The sequence below is a fragment of the Alexandromys fortis genome, unplaced genomic scaffold (genome assembly GCF_014885135.2).
Source record: "Alexandromys fortis isolate MF-2015 unplaced genomic scaffold, M_Fortis_MF-2015_v1.1 scaffold_57, whole genome shotgun sequence".
In the NCBI taxonomy this organism is placed as follows: Eukaryota; Metazoa; Chordata; class Mammalia; order Rodentia; family Cricetidae; genus Alexandromys; species Alexandromys fortis.
In genome coordinates this window covers 3393730-3411304 of record NW_026067941.1, presented here as the reverse complement: position 1 = coordinate 3411304, position 17575 = coordinate 3393730, and the positions used below count along the sequence as shown (strand labels likewise).

Genomic DNA, 17575 nt, shown 5'->3' with positions numbered 1-17575 from the left:
GACAGAAACTATAGATGTTTGGGAATATGTTGTTGGAAGGTAAGCCCCAGGAGAGCACGGTTTTATTTTTTCTGTCTGGTTCATTACTGTGCTGTTAGGGTGAGTATAGCACCTGGCACACAGTGAGGTTGTATTCCTTGTTAATAAATAAACAAGCGATATATCTGTGGAATTCTGTAACTCTTATGGGTATCATTAGCTCTGAAAATTAATTTTATATCGTTATATTTCTGTCTTGCTTAAAGACAACCCAAAGTATAGTACCTCAAGAAACAAAAGGTCAAACACAAATCTATTTCTAATTATGATCACTTAATACAAAGTATTAATAAATAAACTTTATTTAACCAACGACTCATGAAAGGAAATACTTCTGGGTTGTACTTCTTATATAATATTATTGTTAATCAATAGATTTTTACTTTTTAAGAAGTTTTAGGTTTACAGAAATGCACAATAGATATTTCACAGCTCTCTGCCGCACAGTTTTCTCTGCTATTGGCTTCTTGTGCTACATGGTAAATTCTTACAATGGACAGGAAATCTATTGTCTACTAACTGATTCAACATATATTCTTTAAGCTTTGACAAACTTATAAAGACATGTATCTTTCACTGCTACAGCATCAAAATGAAATCAAAATTTCATTGTCTCAAAAATCTACCCATAGGTGCACCCAAACACTGAGACAATGGGGATGTTCTATTGGGAACTCACCGAGGCCAGCTGGCCTGGGTCTGCAAAAAGCCCGGGATAAAACTGGTCTCACTGAACATAGCAGACAAGGAGGACTACTGAGAACTCAAGAACAACGGCAATGGGTTTTTGATCCTACTGCACGTATTGGCTTTGTGGGAGCCTATGCAGTTTGGTTGCTCACCTTACTAGACCTGGATGGAGGAGGGTGGTCCTTGGAATTCCCACAGGGCAGGGAACCCTGATTGCTCTTTGGGCTGATGAGGGAGGGGGACTTGATTGGGGGAGGGGGAGGGAAATGGGAGGCAGTGGTGGGGAAGAGACAGAAATCTTTAATAAATGAATAAAAAAAATCTACCCATGATTCTGTTTCCAGGGAACTGTGGACAACCACTGACCTTCCCCCCACTAGTTTTGTCTTGCCCATTGTCATGTAGTTGAGATCACACAGCCTTTTCAGACTTTTTTCATTTACCAATACTGTTACCAACACCGAGGCAGGCGCTGTAGGGGTAGACTTCTATACTGATTTACCACTAAAGTGTCTTTTCCTTTAGGATGCAAATTGAGCATGTCCCGAAGTGTTCCTATCTGCCATTTTTACAATTTCAAATCTATGATGCTGGGCCACGAATGCATCAATGTGGCTGCCTTTTTTCTTTCATGAAGCATGACTTAAAACTGAGCATGTTCAAGAATCTACTCCTTAACTGAGCAAGCTCAGGAAAGTGTCCCCCCCCCCCAGTGCTTTCTTATACTAATATTTGTAGGCTTTCTAAGTAAAATTCCTACACTGTCTTTGAGGAAGGCATTGCTGTTTGCTCTCCTTATCTGCTACAGGTAACAAATCTTTCTCAGTTATTATTTCTTGACCATGCTTGTTTTAGTATTGTATTCATCAAGATGAAACCCATTGTATGTGGTTGCAATATGGACTTAGATTTCTGTTCTGTCATACTGTTTCATGGTTCAGCAACTCACTTATTTTTATCATTGAATAAAAATTATACGGACACAATTTTTTATATAAAATTCATTCATCTATTAGAGGACATCTGATTGCTTCCAGTTTGGGCAATTATAAATAAAGTGGTTTAAATACTATGTGGACTTTTCAATTTATTTGGTTTAACCCTAAAACACAAAGATGAGCTGGTGTAGTAGTTTCATGACCCCTATGATGGTTCACACAACTGTGGTTGATCTGTCTAGGGTTAGAGAATCTACAGGGGCAATTTTAATGTGGCTACATTTTCTACATGTTAAGATGGTATACCTCCATGTTGGAGTAGAAGTTACATGACTGAAAGATACACAATCAAGGCTGAGACATCTGAAAATGGAGCAATCACAGTGACCATTCTCTTCCTAATGGTATGGAGTGACATGTCTCCCTGATGAATGGGATCTATACTCCCAAATGGCTGATGGACTATATGGTTCTAATTACAGCCTTTGAAAGTAGCATGTGGTAGAGAGTAGGTGGTGGTAATTGGGGGTGGTGGGAGAAGGAGCAGGTGGTGAATCATTTATAAATGGCACCCAAGCAGACCCAAAGCCTAAATTCCAGGAGGGTGAGGTGTGCTGTGCTTTCATGGACCACTTGTCTAGGAAGCAAAGTGTGTAAAGGACCAAAAGGACGAACAAGGGCAATATTTCATACACCACAGTGGTTGGAACAGATGGAGTGGGATAAACGGGTTCCAGAAAGCAGAGCACTTAAGTCTCTGGACACCAATGTGCAGAAACAGCGAGAACGTTAAAGGTCAATCAATCAGGAACAAGGAAGCAGAGGGCAAGAGGAGAGAGGCTGCTCCTGGCCTGCAACAGAAAAACAACAAAAAGGAACAGACAGGAAACTCCAGGAAATGGAGATGAAGACAGGACCAGTGAGACACCTCAGCCTCCTGGGAGGAAGGGGGCCCGAGGGGATCCTACTGCTGCAAAAAAAGAAACGTTTGTGAACTGGGCTGAAGCTAAAGAGTCCTGAAAGCTGACACCATGGCTCGTGGAGGCCTGAGACTCGATCCCCAGGCAAATGGTCTCAGTAAATGTGTCGCTCCATGCAGCTGGGACATGGGTGCGTCAGGGCCATCTATGAGAATTTCAGCATGCTGCAGTCTCTCAGAGTTTCAAGATTTCCTCAAGTACCTGGCGAAGGATCCTGCAACTTTGCTCAGTGCCAGTGATTACGAAGTGGTTCCTCCCGAGTATCATCGGAAAGCCGTGTGAGGGACGTGCTCTCACTCGTGCTTGGATCTCTGTAAACAGAGTTTGGGTCTTAGTCCTTCTGTACAAATGATGTACTTTGAAGATGTTACTGTAGAACAGAACTGATGTTTGTTTTCTGTTGGATTTTAAACAGAGGAAATAAGGGAGCTCCCTTTTTTTCTTTTCTTTTTCATTTCAAACTTTCTACCAGTGTATTCAGTGATGGACAGACAATAGAGAGACATGCTGTATGTACAGCCTTCTTAATGCTGTGACCCTTTAATACAATTCCTCATGTTGTAGTGACTGCACTCCCAATCTCAAAATTATTTTGTTGCTACTTCATAACTGTAATTTTGCTACTGTTATGGATTACAATGTAAACATCTGATATTCAGGATAATGGATATGTGACCCCAAAGGGGTTGCGACCCACAGGTTGAGAACCCCTCCTGTAGAGTATTATTACTGCCTAGCTGACACAGATGATTTTGAATGCTGGCAATGTTCCTTTGACACTATGCACTTTTATAGTATGTGATACTACTTTATGACAAAATACTGATTCCTAGTGTCTCAGGTTCACATAAAAATGCTGATTCCTACTGCCTAAGGTTCACGCAGTACATGCAATTCACACCCACCCATTTGTGCTTCCTTTGTTAAAGCTCACCCTTTGCAAGTCATCATCGTTGTTAGTTCATGGTTTCTATATTTCCGTCTAAAGTATGTTTAATATGATAGACACAATGCATTGTGTAGCTACAGTTTTATAGGAAAGTCACTAATATAGGAAAGCCTGCAATAAATTTTCCTTTCAATTTCACAAATAAAGTAGCATGTATGGGCCAGGACAGTAAGGAGGCTGTGGCATCAGCTGTGCAGCCTTTGCTGTGGGTGATAAGAAATGCAGCTAAGACTCATCTGCTTGCTCAACTAAGGGAGGAATTACGAGGAAAAGACACATGGGTGATAATTTTCTCGTCATTCTATGATTTTGCAGGAAAAATGGAAAACAAGAGGGAATAAGGTGGCATGATAGAAGATACCTCTGAATCTACCTTTAATATAGAAGGAGGAAATCCTTATTCAGCATGAAAATGAAGGCCCTAATAATTGTGTAGGAAACATAACAATTAAGGAATATTCTTCATCTGAACTGCTATTGTCAATCAATCAAATATGATTTACTTGTTCATCTGCCTTCTAACTATTAGTGATCAGGTATATAGATTATTGATGTGGAGGAATATTTCATTGTGTGTGTGTGTGTGCAATAGTTACAGTGGAGCCTCACAAATGGTTCATTTGCTGAGAATAAGTGTCTATTGCTTGGAATAATGACTATACCATTCTCTTGAAGGCAAAGGGAACAATATAGAAGAGAGGACAGAAAGAATGTAAGAGCCTGAGGAAAAGGTGGAGTGTTATGTAGCTATTTCCTCTGAATGGAAACATTTCTCCTGGAAGGAGGTTCATCACACTCAGGAAGCTATGAGATCTTTCAAGGCCCAGGGAACTCATAAAACTTAGAAGGCTCAGAAAACTCAGAAAGTTACAAGATTCACAAAACCTCTATTTCAGGTCACATAAGAAGTCAGCTTCTGGGAAGGGGGAGCTTCCTTTGGTAGAGACATCAGCAAGCTGGTCAGGGTCATGGTAGATACAACTTTTGTGAGGTGTGGCCATGATGTGACGGCTTTGGCGCTGCAGCAACCTGTGAGTCACTAATACTTGTGTTGGTCATTCCAATATGTTCATAGGCTCACCAGGCTAAACTGAAGTGGAATTATTCCCTTGGTCTGCTTTGGTGCCCTACGTGGAATGAATAGGATTTTATTCGCATCTCCCCGGGAAGAGTCACACAACATAACCCACCCAAACAGGGGTCCTATTTTCTCTCATTTTTACTAGCATTAGTATTGTCAGTGCTTTGGATTTTAAGAAATTCTAAAGTGTTTGTCATGGTATTTCATTGTTCTAATTTGCAATTTCCTAATGACAAATGTTAAATATTCATTCGGCTTTTTCCTCTATTAGTTTTAAAACTTATTCTTTTATTGTTTTATTTTTAAAACATGAATGGATAACTGAATTTTTATATCCTTATTCCCTATAAAATATATTATTCTACCTATATAAAGTTGTACTTATTACAGACTATTAGCATATATAGATTTTCCTTATTTCTGCATAATAATCCACAGTTTCAATATCTGTCATTGTTGATGGGACATTGGAAAACTACCTATTTTTATAAGCAATTCTAAACCAGGTTAAGAGAAGTAAGACTGAGTGTTTGAATGTACAAAGAAATATTTATTATCTAGCACCATAAAGCACTGTACAAATAAAGTGTCATCATGTGTTATCTAGAATGACTCTTGGTTTCTGAGATGGGATATCAGGATGTAGTCCAGTCTAGTCTGAAATTCATAAGCCTCTTGCTTTGGCTCCCAAGTCCTGAAACTGTAGCTGTGTACTATCGTGCCTATCTAAAACTGCTTTTTAAATATCTTAGCTTTGTTTGAGAAATTGAGACATGACTTTGCTTTCCTAGCACCAATACACTTATCAATAAGAATCTGTAGAATGTAGAATTATCTGGTTGGTATATTTCCTTTTAGAAGCTGTGTAATATATAATACATAATGAAGAAGCGTCACTCTTGAAATGCAGTGATCTGTAGTAATATGCGTATTTATCTTTTTAAAAGGAACATGAAAACTACCACTTGCCGTTACTAGACAACTGAAAAGAGTTCAGAAGAAAACTTCCAAATATTTGAGGAACTTAGTCTATAGTACATAGAAGGCATAGCTGTAGTTTGTGCTTAAGAAAGCAAGACCATGCTAGTAGTAATAAGTAAAAATATGTGAAGGAAAAGAACTCTAACAATAAGAACTAATGGTGAGAAGAGTCAATGGAGAGTATGTGATTGGCAGAATTGACAAAAATTGCATAACCATTCACACATGTTTTTTAAGCCATGAGAAAGACTCCATTAGATTATTTTAAACCTAATGGTTACTGCATAACCTAACTATAGATTTTAAGAAGAAAAAACATTTATATTAGGAAATAGATATAAAATATGTACTATTATTCACTGGCTTGCTTTTAGAAGAATCTATATTAGACAGAAAATGGTATTCTCATAAACCAATTAGAATTCTCATAGACTTCCCTCCTGTCCATGTCATAAAATTAAAACTGGATTTTTCAGGACAAGGTTGTATTTATTATTATTAAGTTAATTGTTGATATTTTTATTTGACACATCAAGTCAATATGGGGAATATTTAACTTTCTGACTATATGTGGGATTCTTCTATATAATTTAAGAATTTCCATAACACAAATGAGGCATTCAAGGTCTATAATGAGTCACCTTCAGCCTACTTAATTATATTATGTTTTAATATCTCTGTCCTAATACAAGTAAATATTCTCTTGTCCTTTTCTCTAGAAGAGAAGCAATGATCAATGGCCAGGGCAAAGACAAACTTTTCAAAATCATGGCTCCAGCAACCTAACTGGGCCCTATCTGCTATAGTTCTACCATCCCAACAGTCCCAAATTGAATCCATCAATAGATTGAACCAGCCCTCATGATCTAATCCTCTGTGGAAATGTCCTCTCAACTGCACCAAGAGGTGTGATTTACTAATCTTTTAGATGTCTTTAAAGCCAATCACTTTAACAATCAGCATTAATCTCACAACAGTCAATGTTATTCAACCAAAGGTGCAAAATAGGGAAGAACAGACTTTTCAACAGATGATGCTAAGAAACTGTATGTCCATATTTAAAAGAATAACACTGGACATTTATAATATAAACACAAAAGCTCAAAATGATGCAGCTACTATTAAAAATAGTATGGAGGTTCCTTAGAAAACTAAAATCTAGTAACTACTAGCTAATCTAATAATAACTCTAATGATACACTATGACTGGGTGGGTATCAATCAAGAACCCAGTTCTGGAGCTGACACAATAATAGCACTAAAATGTTTTATACAACGTTTTCCAAAAATAGTTCACAATTCTATTTATACTAAGTATCTAAAATAGTCTAATTCATAGCATCAGAGAATGGTTGTTAGGAGCAGAAGCAAAAGGAAGTTACTAGTTAATAGACATGAAAGTCAGTTAAGGAGGAGAGTTCTACAGTACAATATTGTACCAATCATCAACAATAACATACTGTCAATTTAAAATTTCGTTGAGGATAGGTCTCTTTAAGAGTTCTTAACACTTGAAATTTAAATGTAAAGAGAAAGTATACTACCCCTATGCTAAAAAATGCAAATAAGCCCAAACCAAGACAAACCCTAAACATCTCCGAGTAAAGAAACCCTTTCTGTACGACTTGAATGCTTCATTTTATGGCCTCAGCCAACATGCCTCTTGGAATTTTATATGTGAAACCTACAGCACTATACTGGTATTACTATAAAGGGCACACACACAACAAATTGTACATTTACATTGGCAATCACATTGCTTTATTTTTACTCAAAAGAGATTAAAATATATCACAGAGGAACCTACACATTGATGCTTATAGAAGTTTTATTTGCAATGCTGACACTTGGCAGCAACTAAGATGTTTTTTTCAGTTGAGTGAATAATTCAGACAACACAATGCTTAGTACTCAGAGCTAAAAATAAATCTGTCATCATACCATGAAAAGACAGAAGAATTTTATAAGCATGTTACTAAATGATAAAATGCAATTTGAAATAATTCAAATCAAATGACATTCTGAAAAAGGTAAAACTAAGTAGACAATGATAGAGGTCTGTGATTGCCAGTTGTTGGGGGAGGAATGGATGGAGTATGAGCCAATGCAGTGAGGATACTCTGTCTTCTCTTTTGATGATAGGAAACATGCCGTTATAAATTTGTCCAAAGACACAGCATGCGGAATTACTTTCTGACTGGAGTAGCTGATAACGTGAACTGTGACGTAACTGTTAATGAAATTCATTCACTGAAAAATATATCATCCTTGGATGTTGATAGCAGGAGAAGGCTCTGGACATATAGAAATGGGGATATACTGGAAATCTCTCTAATGTTTTCTCAGTTTTGCTGTGCTCTAAATAAGAGAGAATGCAAAAACAATTGCACCTTGGTGTGTCTTTTACCTATAGTAAACACATGGCACACAGCCGTGCTCATATTGAATAAATCAAATGAAACTTTGATATATTTGACCAAAATAATGCACTTGTGAAAACTTTCCCTAGTATTAAATTTTTCTGTATAATAAAAGCTCAGCAAAACAATGTAACAATTACTTCAATGAACCTGACTTACCTCGACTCCACATCCATTGATATTTCTACTAGAGAAGTATCTGAATCACCAAAGCCTCTTTCCAAGTTCATATGTTTTTCCATTTCTTCTAATTCTTTCAGGCACTTAAAATACTAAGGGAAAATTATAAGTGAGTTCATTATAAGAGTAACATTACTTTATAATTAAACTAATTTAGTGATCATATATATGCATACATATATATAATTTAGTGATATATATATATATATATATATATATATATATATATATATACAGTTACTGGGTAACTACATACACCCAAATCCAGAGAGCCATTAAGACAGTGAAAGGGAACACCTGTTGTAGGACAGCAGACAGGTTGTCCATCTGACAGCCTGAATCTGACATTTATTCAAATTGATTTACTTACCTTGCTCCGGTCAGGATCACAGTAGTCCAATAGAGAATCACAAAAATGATATCCCATTGACTCTAAGTCTTTTGTGCTGAAGTGGGTGCCTCGTTTATTACCTAAAACATCAAAAAAAAAATTCACTCTGGAGGATGAGTTACTATTTTTTTCTTTTCAGATAAATCCAAATTGTGAGACACTATAAATAAAACATGGGTATAATTCCATATTCTGTCCTTTAGATTTTCTTCTCTGGAGCAGGTCTTTTAACAGCTTAAAGCTTTTGCTCATCCTTTCGCACAACCGGGAGCAAAGCTTACTGTGCATACACTGATGTGTATTACAAGGCAGAAAGTCAGGTACAGTTATGGTCCCCAGTTACTAGTTGTGATGATAAGTACTCAGAAAAATTCCATGAGAAAATATTGTCACCATGAATGATGTTACCTCCGTTTCAGGTCACATTAAAAAAAAAAAAAGGAATCTTTAAGCGTGGTGGCATATACCTTTAATCCCAGTGACTCAGAAACAGAGTTAGGCAGATCTTTGTGAGTTTGAGGCCAGTCTACTCTACATAGTGAGTTGCAGGACAGCTAGGGCTATGTAGAGAGACTCTGTCTCAGAACAAAAGCAAAAACAAAGCTGGGCGGTGGTGGCGCACGCCTTTAATCCCAGCACTTGTGAGGCAGAGGCAGGCGGATCTCTGTGAGTTCGAGGCCAGCCTGGTCTACAAGAGCTAGTTCCAGGACAGGCTCCAAAACCACAGAGAAACCCTGTCTCGAAAAACCGAAAAAAAAAAAGCAAAAACAATACTAGGTTGAAATTACATGTATGAGTTTCCAGAATTTTCCTTTTTCAAAATGGGAAAAGTTCTTTTATGTAACCCATGCTAGCTTCGAACTCAAGAGCTGCCTGCTTTTCTCTTGAGTGCTGAGATCACAGGCAGGTACCACAATACAACCCCGACCTGAAACATTCCCTACGTGTTAAAATCATTGTAATACAGAATATTCTAACTTCACTAATGCATGCTAAGCATGACACAGATATTTCTAATGTGAGACTACAGAGCACAGCTTCATTTTTAGTTGCAGGAATGAATTTGGAATTATATATTCCAAATATAAACTGACAACAACCAACGAGTGGATGAACCAACCAACCAAGGAAATAATGCAAACTGCTCCTCTATTTTTGCTTGGCAAACAACAAATCTAATAAAAATATTTCAAGTTCATTCACTGCTTTTTCTCGGCCTCATCAGGAATTCTCAGTTTGAGAAATTCCATAGGAATTCCCTTAACAGCAACAACAAATGCTTGAAGATTAGTATAGAGTGCATCCCAGAAGATTCTTTTATAAACAAGAGGGAATGATGACACAGAGCTACCACACAGTAGACATTTATTCATCCTGCTTATAGGACTGATCAAACCTAAGTGTGCATTTAAGTGGGAAGAACATGTTCACTGGTGGTGTCTGTATCACTAATCTTACAGCAAAGCCTAGCTTTGGTTTATGTCAGGAAGAGGCCATCAAGGACAGTTACCAAGAGTAGATCCGCAGAAGGTGGCCTCCAGGGTGAAGCTGTTCCTGATGCCCATCTTCCACATCACAACCCTTCCTGTCCCTTCCTTGCTCTTCTGAACGTTAAACTTGCAAGCTGAGAAGGAAAACTGAGAAGCAGTGATTAGAAACGGCACATGCACTGTTTGGGAAGAGGGTAAGAAGGAACAAGCAGGCAGGCTGTTTTTCTTTATTACTATTACACACAGATGCAAGCCTCCTTCTCTTCAGTTTTTATTGTTACATACAGATACACAGGTACAAATGTAGGTGGGAGATTAAAACAGGTCAGGGGAGAGTAGCTGGGAGTGGCTGGAGGGGAAAAAGAGGGGAGGAAGTGATGCAATTCTTTCAATCTTTTTTTTTTTTTTTTTTGCCTAGAGACATGGACTCTATATTTGCAAGGGCAGGAACAGATAGGTGACAATGGGAATGGGGAGACACAGAAACATCTTTGGAGCTTCCATTTTATTCTGGCAGGACTTCGTGAATTTTTCACAGATTCTTCGGTTTGTACTTAACACGCTGGTGCTTGAACCAGATCTTGATCTCATACTCGGTCACGCCAATCATCAGTGCCACATGTTCCTCCAGGCTGGGGTCCATGCACTGACCAAAATGTTCTTGGAGGAGGAGCTTTTGTTCCTGGGAGTACACAGTACGTTCCTTCCATTGCTTCCTTGGAGCTTAAGGTTGAACTTGCTGGTCACATTTATCTGAAGACACCGTAGGGCCTTGGGAACCCTCAGAGCCAGAACTCACTGAGGAACTTAAGGGAATCTGGTGTCTAGGGTGTACTGTTCCGGTTCCCAGCGTTAGGGTGCCTTGATGCATTCGGAGATTTGGTTTTGTTGATGGGTCTGGGGGACACATGGGACGTGGAATCCTTTCATGATCTGAGTGCCTTTGAAGACTTGATTGCATTCGCATTCCTGGTGGAATTAAGGGACTTTGAGATATTTACAGACTCAGTTTGACAACAGAGGATGGATGATTTTGGAGCTCGGGGCCCTGGCATATGGAATCTGCACTGCCAGAGGTGACGAGAGGGACATAGGCAGGTAGGCCTATCATGAGATCCAGAGCCAGGCTTCCCAGGAGTTCTGGAGCCTACTTCGGATTCTCACAGCTCCTCTGTTATTGAACTAAATCTTGATATGGGACTCCTTCAAGCCAAATCTTTGAGCCATGCATTGCTCTTGAATTGGGTGCATTCACTTATCAAGATGTTCTTGCAGGACCAGCTTTTCTTCCTGGGAGAATACCGTGTGTTTTCTCTGTTGCTTCCTTGGATCACTGATAGAAACTTGTGACCTTGGAGGGCCTTGAGACGTCATCAGTAAAAAATTTTTTTTAAGTGGACAAAAAAACAGAATGAAAAATAAAACAGCATCTCTGTAAAAATTGTAATTTCAAAGCTGAAGGTGTTACCTTTTATTTCCTGGTCAATAAAAATAACTATTATTATTTTATTGTTTGAAACAGGATCTCCTGTAGCCTAGGGTGACCTCTAATTCACCAGAGTTGAGTGTGGTTCAGACTCAACTTCTGCCACCACCATCCAAGGTGGAAAGTAATTTGTTTTAAGGATTATGTATTTATATTTTGAGAATAGAAATTGTAATGCCAACAATAAATATGCTTTTATCATCATATAACTTGTCCCAAATAAGGTTAAGTTTTTCAAGGTTTATTCATTTTACTTTATGTATATGCGTGCCCAATCTGCATGTACACCTTTATCCTAGAAGAGGGCATCAGATCCCATGATAGATGGCTGTAAGTCACTATATGGCTGCTGGGTATTGAACACAGGATATTTGGAAGAACAGCCAGTGCTCTTAACTGCTGAGCCATTAAGTGTATTATTTTTTTGCTACTACTAGTACAGGATATTATACCTTTAGGAACACTTCCTGCTTTGTTGCTTGCTTGCTTTTTGCATTTTTTGAGACAGTGTCTTGTTATATAGCTCACACTAACCTCATACGCATAGCAACTATCTTTGCTGGGATTAAAGATGTGTGCCACCACACACAGAATCCTGTATTTTTAGTAAGTTCTAGAAAGTCTGCACGTTTTAGAATGAAGATTCATCCTGTATATTTCCAGGAATATAAGGAGTCTGTTTTCATAGGAAAGGCATTGGAGATGTATTGAAATATTGTTTATAAAGAGATCAACATTGTTTTGGTTTCTTTTACTAAGACAAGTGTACACCAAGTGACTGGGGGGGTGCTGTTCAACATAAGTTATTTGTATCCATTCTGAGATTTTAATGTGTAGAGATTCAGTTAATTGCCACCATCACTACCACAATCAAATACAGAACAGTCTCCCCCTGATCCCCATGTCCCATCTTTTTAACTCCCCTCATGCTATTGCCTTGCTGTCACATTCTTCTGTTCTTCTGCCACCTCACTTTTCCCTTTGTCACTATGTGTTTGTGTTTTCAAGACTGTTGTCTAAATGGAATTGAGTTTGTGATTTTTTTTTTTTGAGACAGGGTTTCTCTTTAGCTTTGGGGCCTGTCCTGGAACTAGCTCTTGTAGACCAGGTTGGCCTTGAACTCACAGAGATCCGCCTGCCTCTGCCTCCCGAGTGCTGGGATTAAAGGTGAGTACTACCACCACCTGGCTGAGTTTGTAATGTTTTAAGACTGGCTTCTTTAGTAAAATACTTTTGAGATTTATCCAAGTTGTTGCACATAGAAATATTCATTCTCTTTTATTGCTGAGGGTGATTCATTCCATTGTGTGACTGTACTACATAAAGTCTAGTTTGAATTGTTTAATTTTTTTCTTTTCTTTTCTTTTTTTCAAGACAGGGTTTCTCTGTGTAGCATTTTGGAGCCTGTCCTGACACTAGTTTTGTATATCAAGCTGGGCTCAAAGTCTCAGAGATCCACCTGTTTCTGCCTCCTAAGTGCTAAGATTAAAGGAATATGCCACCACTGCCTGGCTGAATTATTTAATTTTTAGAAATTAAAAAGAGCTTCCAAAATATTTGTATATACAGGTTTACATATGAATGCAATTTTTAATTTTTTTTCCTATGGTTCATCTCTAGGCATGGGATTGCTCAATCACATGATAACTGTTCATTTAAGTCCGAAGGCAAACTATTCTCTAAAATATTGTATTAATAATCATATCTCTGAACAATAGATATGCTTCAAATTTTTCTTAGCACTGGATATAAGCAACACTTTTTAAAAATTTTTAGTCATCATGTTAAGCATGTAGTTGTATCTCATCTTCATGATTTTCACTTGTAGCTCCTTGATGGCTAATTAAGCCAAATTCCTCTTTTCATGTGCCCATTTAGCATTATATATTATTCTGATGAAGTATTGTGGTGGTTTAAATGAAAATGGCCCTCATAAACACATAGGAAGTAGCATTATTGAAGGTGTGGCCTTGTAGGAGTAGGTGTGGCCTTTTTGGAGGAAGTGTGTCACAAAGGGTGGACTTTGTTTTTGGAAGCTCAAGACAGACCCAGTGTCACTCTTTCTTCCTGCTACCTGCTGATCCAGAAGTAGAACTCTCAGCAACTTTTCCAGCATGATGTCTGCCTGCATGCTGCCATGCTTCCTGCCATGCCAACAATGAACTAAACCTCTGAACCTGTAAGTCAGCCCCAATTAAATGTTTTCCTTTATCCACAGCAACAAAACCCTAAGACAATATCACTAACATCTAATATCAGTGCTATTTTTTGTAAAGTTATTCTATTACTGAGTTATTCTAAATATAAGTTCTATGTCAGAAATGAGTTTTCAAGTATTTTCTATCTATAGCATCTTTGCATCCTCTTTTTAAGACCTTTCATAGAACAAAAGAATCTATCTGATGAAGTCTAATTTGTTTGTTTATTATGACCCAATAGGTCATGAGCTTGGTATATGCCCGTATCAGCTACTTTCTAGCTGCTGTAACAAAATACTCGACAGAAGCAACTTTTAAAAAGGAAGGGTTTTGGCTCCCAGTTGAGTACAGTCTACCACGGCAAAGAGACAAGGCATTGGGAAGTTGAAGAGGCTGGCTGTACTGCCTCCACTGCTATGAGGAAGAGAGAACGAGTGCCTGTGCTCAGCTCACTTTCTTCGTATTTAGTTCAGGACCTCAGCCCATGGAATAATTCTGCCCATATTTAGGTTCCAATTAATCTAATCTCATTAAACTTTTGCAGACACACCCAGAGGCTTGTCAATTCAGTAATTTTAGATCCTGTCAAGCTGGTGTACTAGCAACTATCACAATGTTCAAGAACCTTTTGTCTATCTTCATGTGACAAAAGTTTTATGTATAACATTTAAAATGTGAGGTTTAGGTGGACGATGTTTTAATGGCTGTCCAATTGTAATACCAATTACTGAAAGGTCTTACATTAGATTTACTATGTACCTTGACAGAGACTGTGTGTGTGTGTGTGTGTGTGTGTGTGTGTGTGTGTATGTACTGCTGTGCTGGACTTGCTCTTAGTATCTATGCCCCTCCCTATACTATATCATATCAATCACGATTATTTTATCCTATCTGAAAATTTGATAGTGAGATTCCTTTAACTTTTTTCCAAAATTGATTTGTTAGGCCCAATTTCTTTGCATTACTTACAACAAACACAAATTTACCTATTTCTGTAAACAATTATGTTTTGATTTTTCTTGAAATTGTGTTAACTCTACCCATCATTTATGAGAGACCGAGTATCTGTGTTTATTTTCTCAACCCAAAATACAGAATATCTCTCCATCCATATGGATATTTCTCAATATTTTAAGGGTTTAACATACAGATTTAAACATTTTGTTAGATTTACAAATATTCATTACTGATGGGTAAACTGTCAACCAATCACATCTAGTTAAGGCGTGGCTACCTGGAGCCCAGGAAGAAAACCTGGGAGGACCCAGATGCGCGCTCTCTCTGTTTGGCTCCAGCCGGACAGATGGGAAGTCGGCCTCCCACTCTTGTAGTGTTATTTTTATAACCATTAAAACATAATTGTCATCCTTGCGCTGGCCTGGTTATTTATCGTGCCGACCTAATTCGCAACACATTACTTAGAATTATGACAAAATAGTATTGTCTTCAATTTTAGCTTATAGTTACTAATTTTGACTAGAAATTGTGGAGTGAACTTTCCCCCTACAATGTACTAAAATCACTTCCCCTAAGAGGTTTTATAGATACTTTGAACTTCATATGTGGGCAAACATGCCTTCATTGCTTCCATGCAGTGAGTCTGCCTTCTTAGCATTACTTAAAACTTCCAGAAGGATGCATGGGAAGAGAAGCATAGGGCTGAATCTCTAGTTCAGAGGACAGCATTTGCCACATACCTGAATCTATGAGATCAGCCCCTAGTCCTGCCTTAATAAAGCAGAGGAATCCTTGTTTTGTAATCTGATTTTATGAGAAAAACATTATCTTAGAAAAGTCTCTAAAAAAAGTCCAGTATGATATCAAGTATAGAATTTTTGTATATGTTTCTATTAGTTTGGAGATATCTTCAATCTTTATTTGAAAAAATTAATTTTAATTTTTTGAAAATTTCACACATATATACAATGTATCTTGATCGCATCCACTCTTCACTCCTCCCTTCAAATTCTTCCAAGACCCTTCCCATCTCCTCTCCCTTACAACTTCATGTCTTTCTTTTATATATCTTTTTTATCTATTTCAAATAACATTTTATTCAATCTTTGATAATTCCATAGAATATTTACTTCCCTACCCCAATTTCTCCCAGATCCTTTCCCACCTCCTTACCCACCCAGCTTCATCTTCTCTCTCCTCCCCATCATCACCATCATCCACAAGAACAACAACAAAATCCATGGAGTTCAGCTCGTTTTGGTATACTACTCCTGGGTGTGAGGTCCGCGCTGGAGTGTGGTCAGTACACTAGGTATCAATCTATTGAAGAAAACTGCCCAGTAGTTAGTGGCAGAACTCCATGCCTACATCCCCTGCTCCATGTTGGAATCGTGTCTGACTTGAGCTTGAGCAGGTCTTGTGTATGTTATCACAGTCTCTGTGAGTTTTATGTGCATCCGCCCTGCTGTGTCTGGACAATGCTGTTTTCTTGAAGTCATATACTACCTCTGGTTTTTACCCTCTCTCTGTTCCCTCTTCTACACAGATTCCTGAGCCTTGAGAGTGTAATACAGACATCCCATTTAAGGATGAGCATTACTAAGTCTTTTATTCTCTACTTGTTAACCAGTTGTAGGTTACTTAGCACCTAATGCAGGAATATTTTCATATAAGGGTTGAGAAATATAAGAATCTATGAGCATAGCTATAGCTATGTAATCAGGAGTAGTTTTATTGCTATGCCCATCTAGCAGAATATAGTAGCAAGTTTCCCCTAGAGTTCATGTTCTATTTAGCCTCAGGTCCTCTTTAACACATGCTACCATTTGACTGGAGGCAAGAAGGCAAGGTGTTGGAGTTTATTCTCTCTTCCCACCATGTGGGTGCCAGGTGTCAAACTCAGACCATCAAATTTAGCAACAGGTGCCTTTACCTGCTGAGCCAATACTGTTGACCCAGGAATCTTAAATATGGAATGATGGTCTGTATCTCTTTCTAGCAAATCAATGTAATTTCTGACAATATGGTATAGGTCTCCTAAATTTATTAATAGAAATATATGTATCTTTCAAAGTTTTATAACAACTCAGGAAAATTTTCATCAAATTACAAAAAACCAAGAATTTTTGAGTAGAACCACAAGGATATTCCTTTATTGTGCTTGTCTGCAGAATCTGCTCAAATTAATACCCCTCTCTTTCATTCTTGAGTTAATAATTTTTGTCATCTTTCTCTTTCTGGTCAGTTTTGGTAAAATGTTATCAATATTAATTGATCTTTCCCAGCACAAACTTTGTTTTATGATTTTCTTCATTATCTCTGTTTCCAACATCACCACTTCTCTTTATTGTCTGCTTCATTCTGCTTGTTTTCTGTTTAGTTTGTTTTCCCTTTCTAGCTTCTTGTATAGAAATTTAGATATTGGCTTGAAATATTGACTTGGAACCTAGACATTGACTTGTTCTATAGTGGTCAATCAAATCCAGTTGGTGTTGGTCAGTTCTTACCTATCTCCCCTGCTTTCTAGCTACTTGTTCTTGTTTACTAGGAAAGTATTTCATCTCTACACCCTTGATTGTATATTTGCCTGAATGTTGTAATGAGAAATGTTTCAGACAGAACATAAAATTGGAGTTGTCTATATTTTAAATTGATGTGGGAGTGTCATATATCAATCTGTTGATTTCATTGGTTAATTAAATAAAGAAACTGCTTGCCCTGATAGGTTAAAGCATAGGTGGGAGGAGTAAACAGGAGAAAGAGGAAGTGAGGTAAGACTCCTCAGACAGACTCGA

General features: G+C 37.9%; 1 protein-coding gene across 4 annotated transcripts in view; it reads right to left on the bottom strand.

Annotated features, from left to right (window-relative positions):
* Agbl3 (AGBL carboxypeptidase 3) overlaps positions 1 to 17575 on the bottom strand; it is an 87305-nt gene that overhangs the window by 29667 nt on the left and 40063 nt on the right. For 2 of the 4 annotated variants that reach the window (XM_050148010.1, XM_050148011.1), the window contains exons 8-10: positions 10160 to 10286; positions 8629 to 8729; positions 8238 to 8350 (exon numbers count right to left, since the gene is read on the bottom strand). In XM_050148010.1, the coding sequence (XP_050003967.1) occupies positions 8238 to 8350; positions 8629 to 8729; positions 10160 to 10286 (341 nt within the window). Of the gene's footprint in view, positions 1 to 2848; positions 2959 to 8237; positions 8351 to 8628; positions 8730 to 10159; positions 11501 to 17575 lie in introns of those variants that run through there. The other 2 variants (XR_007592837.1, XM_050148012.1) reach the window with 2 other exon arrangements.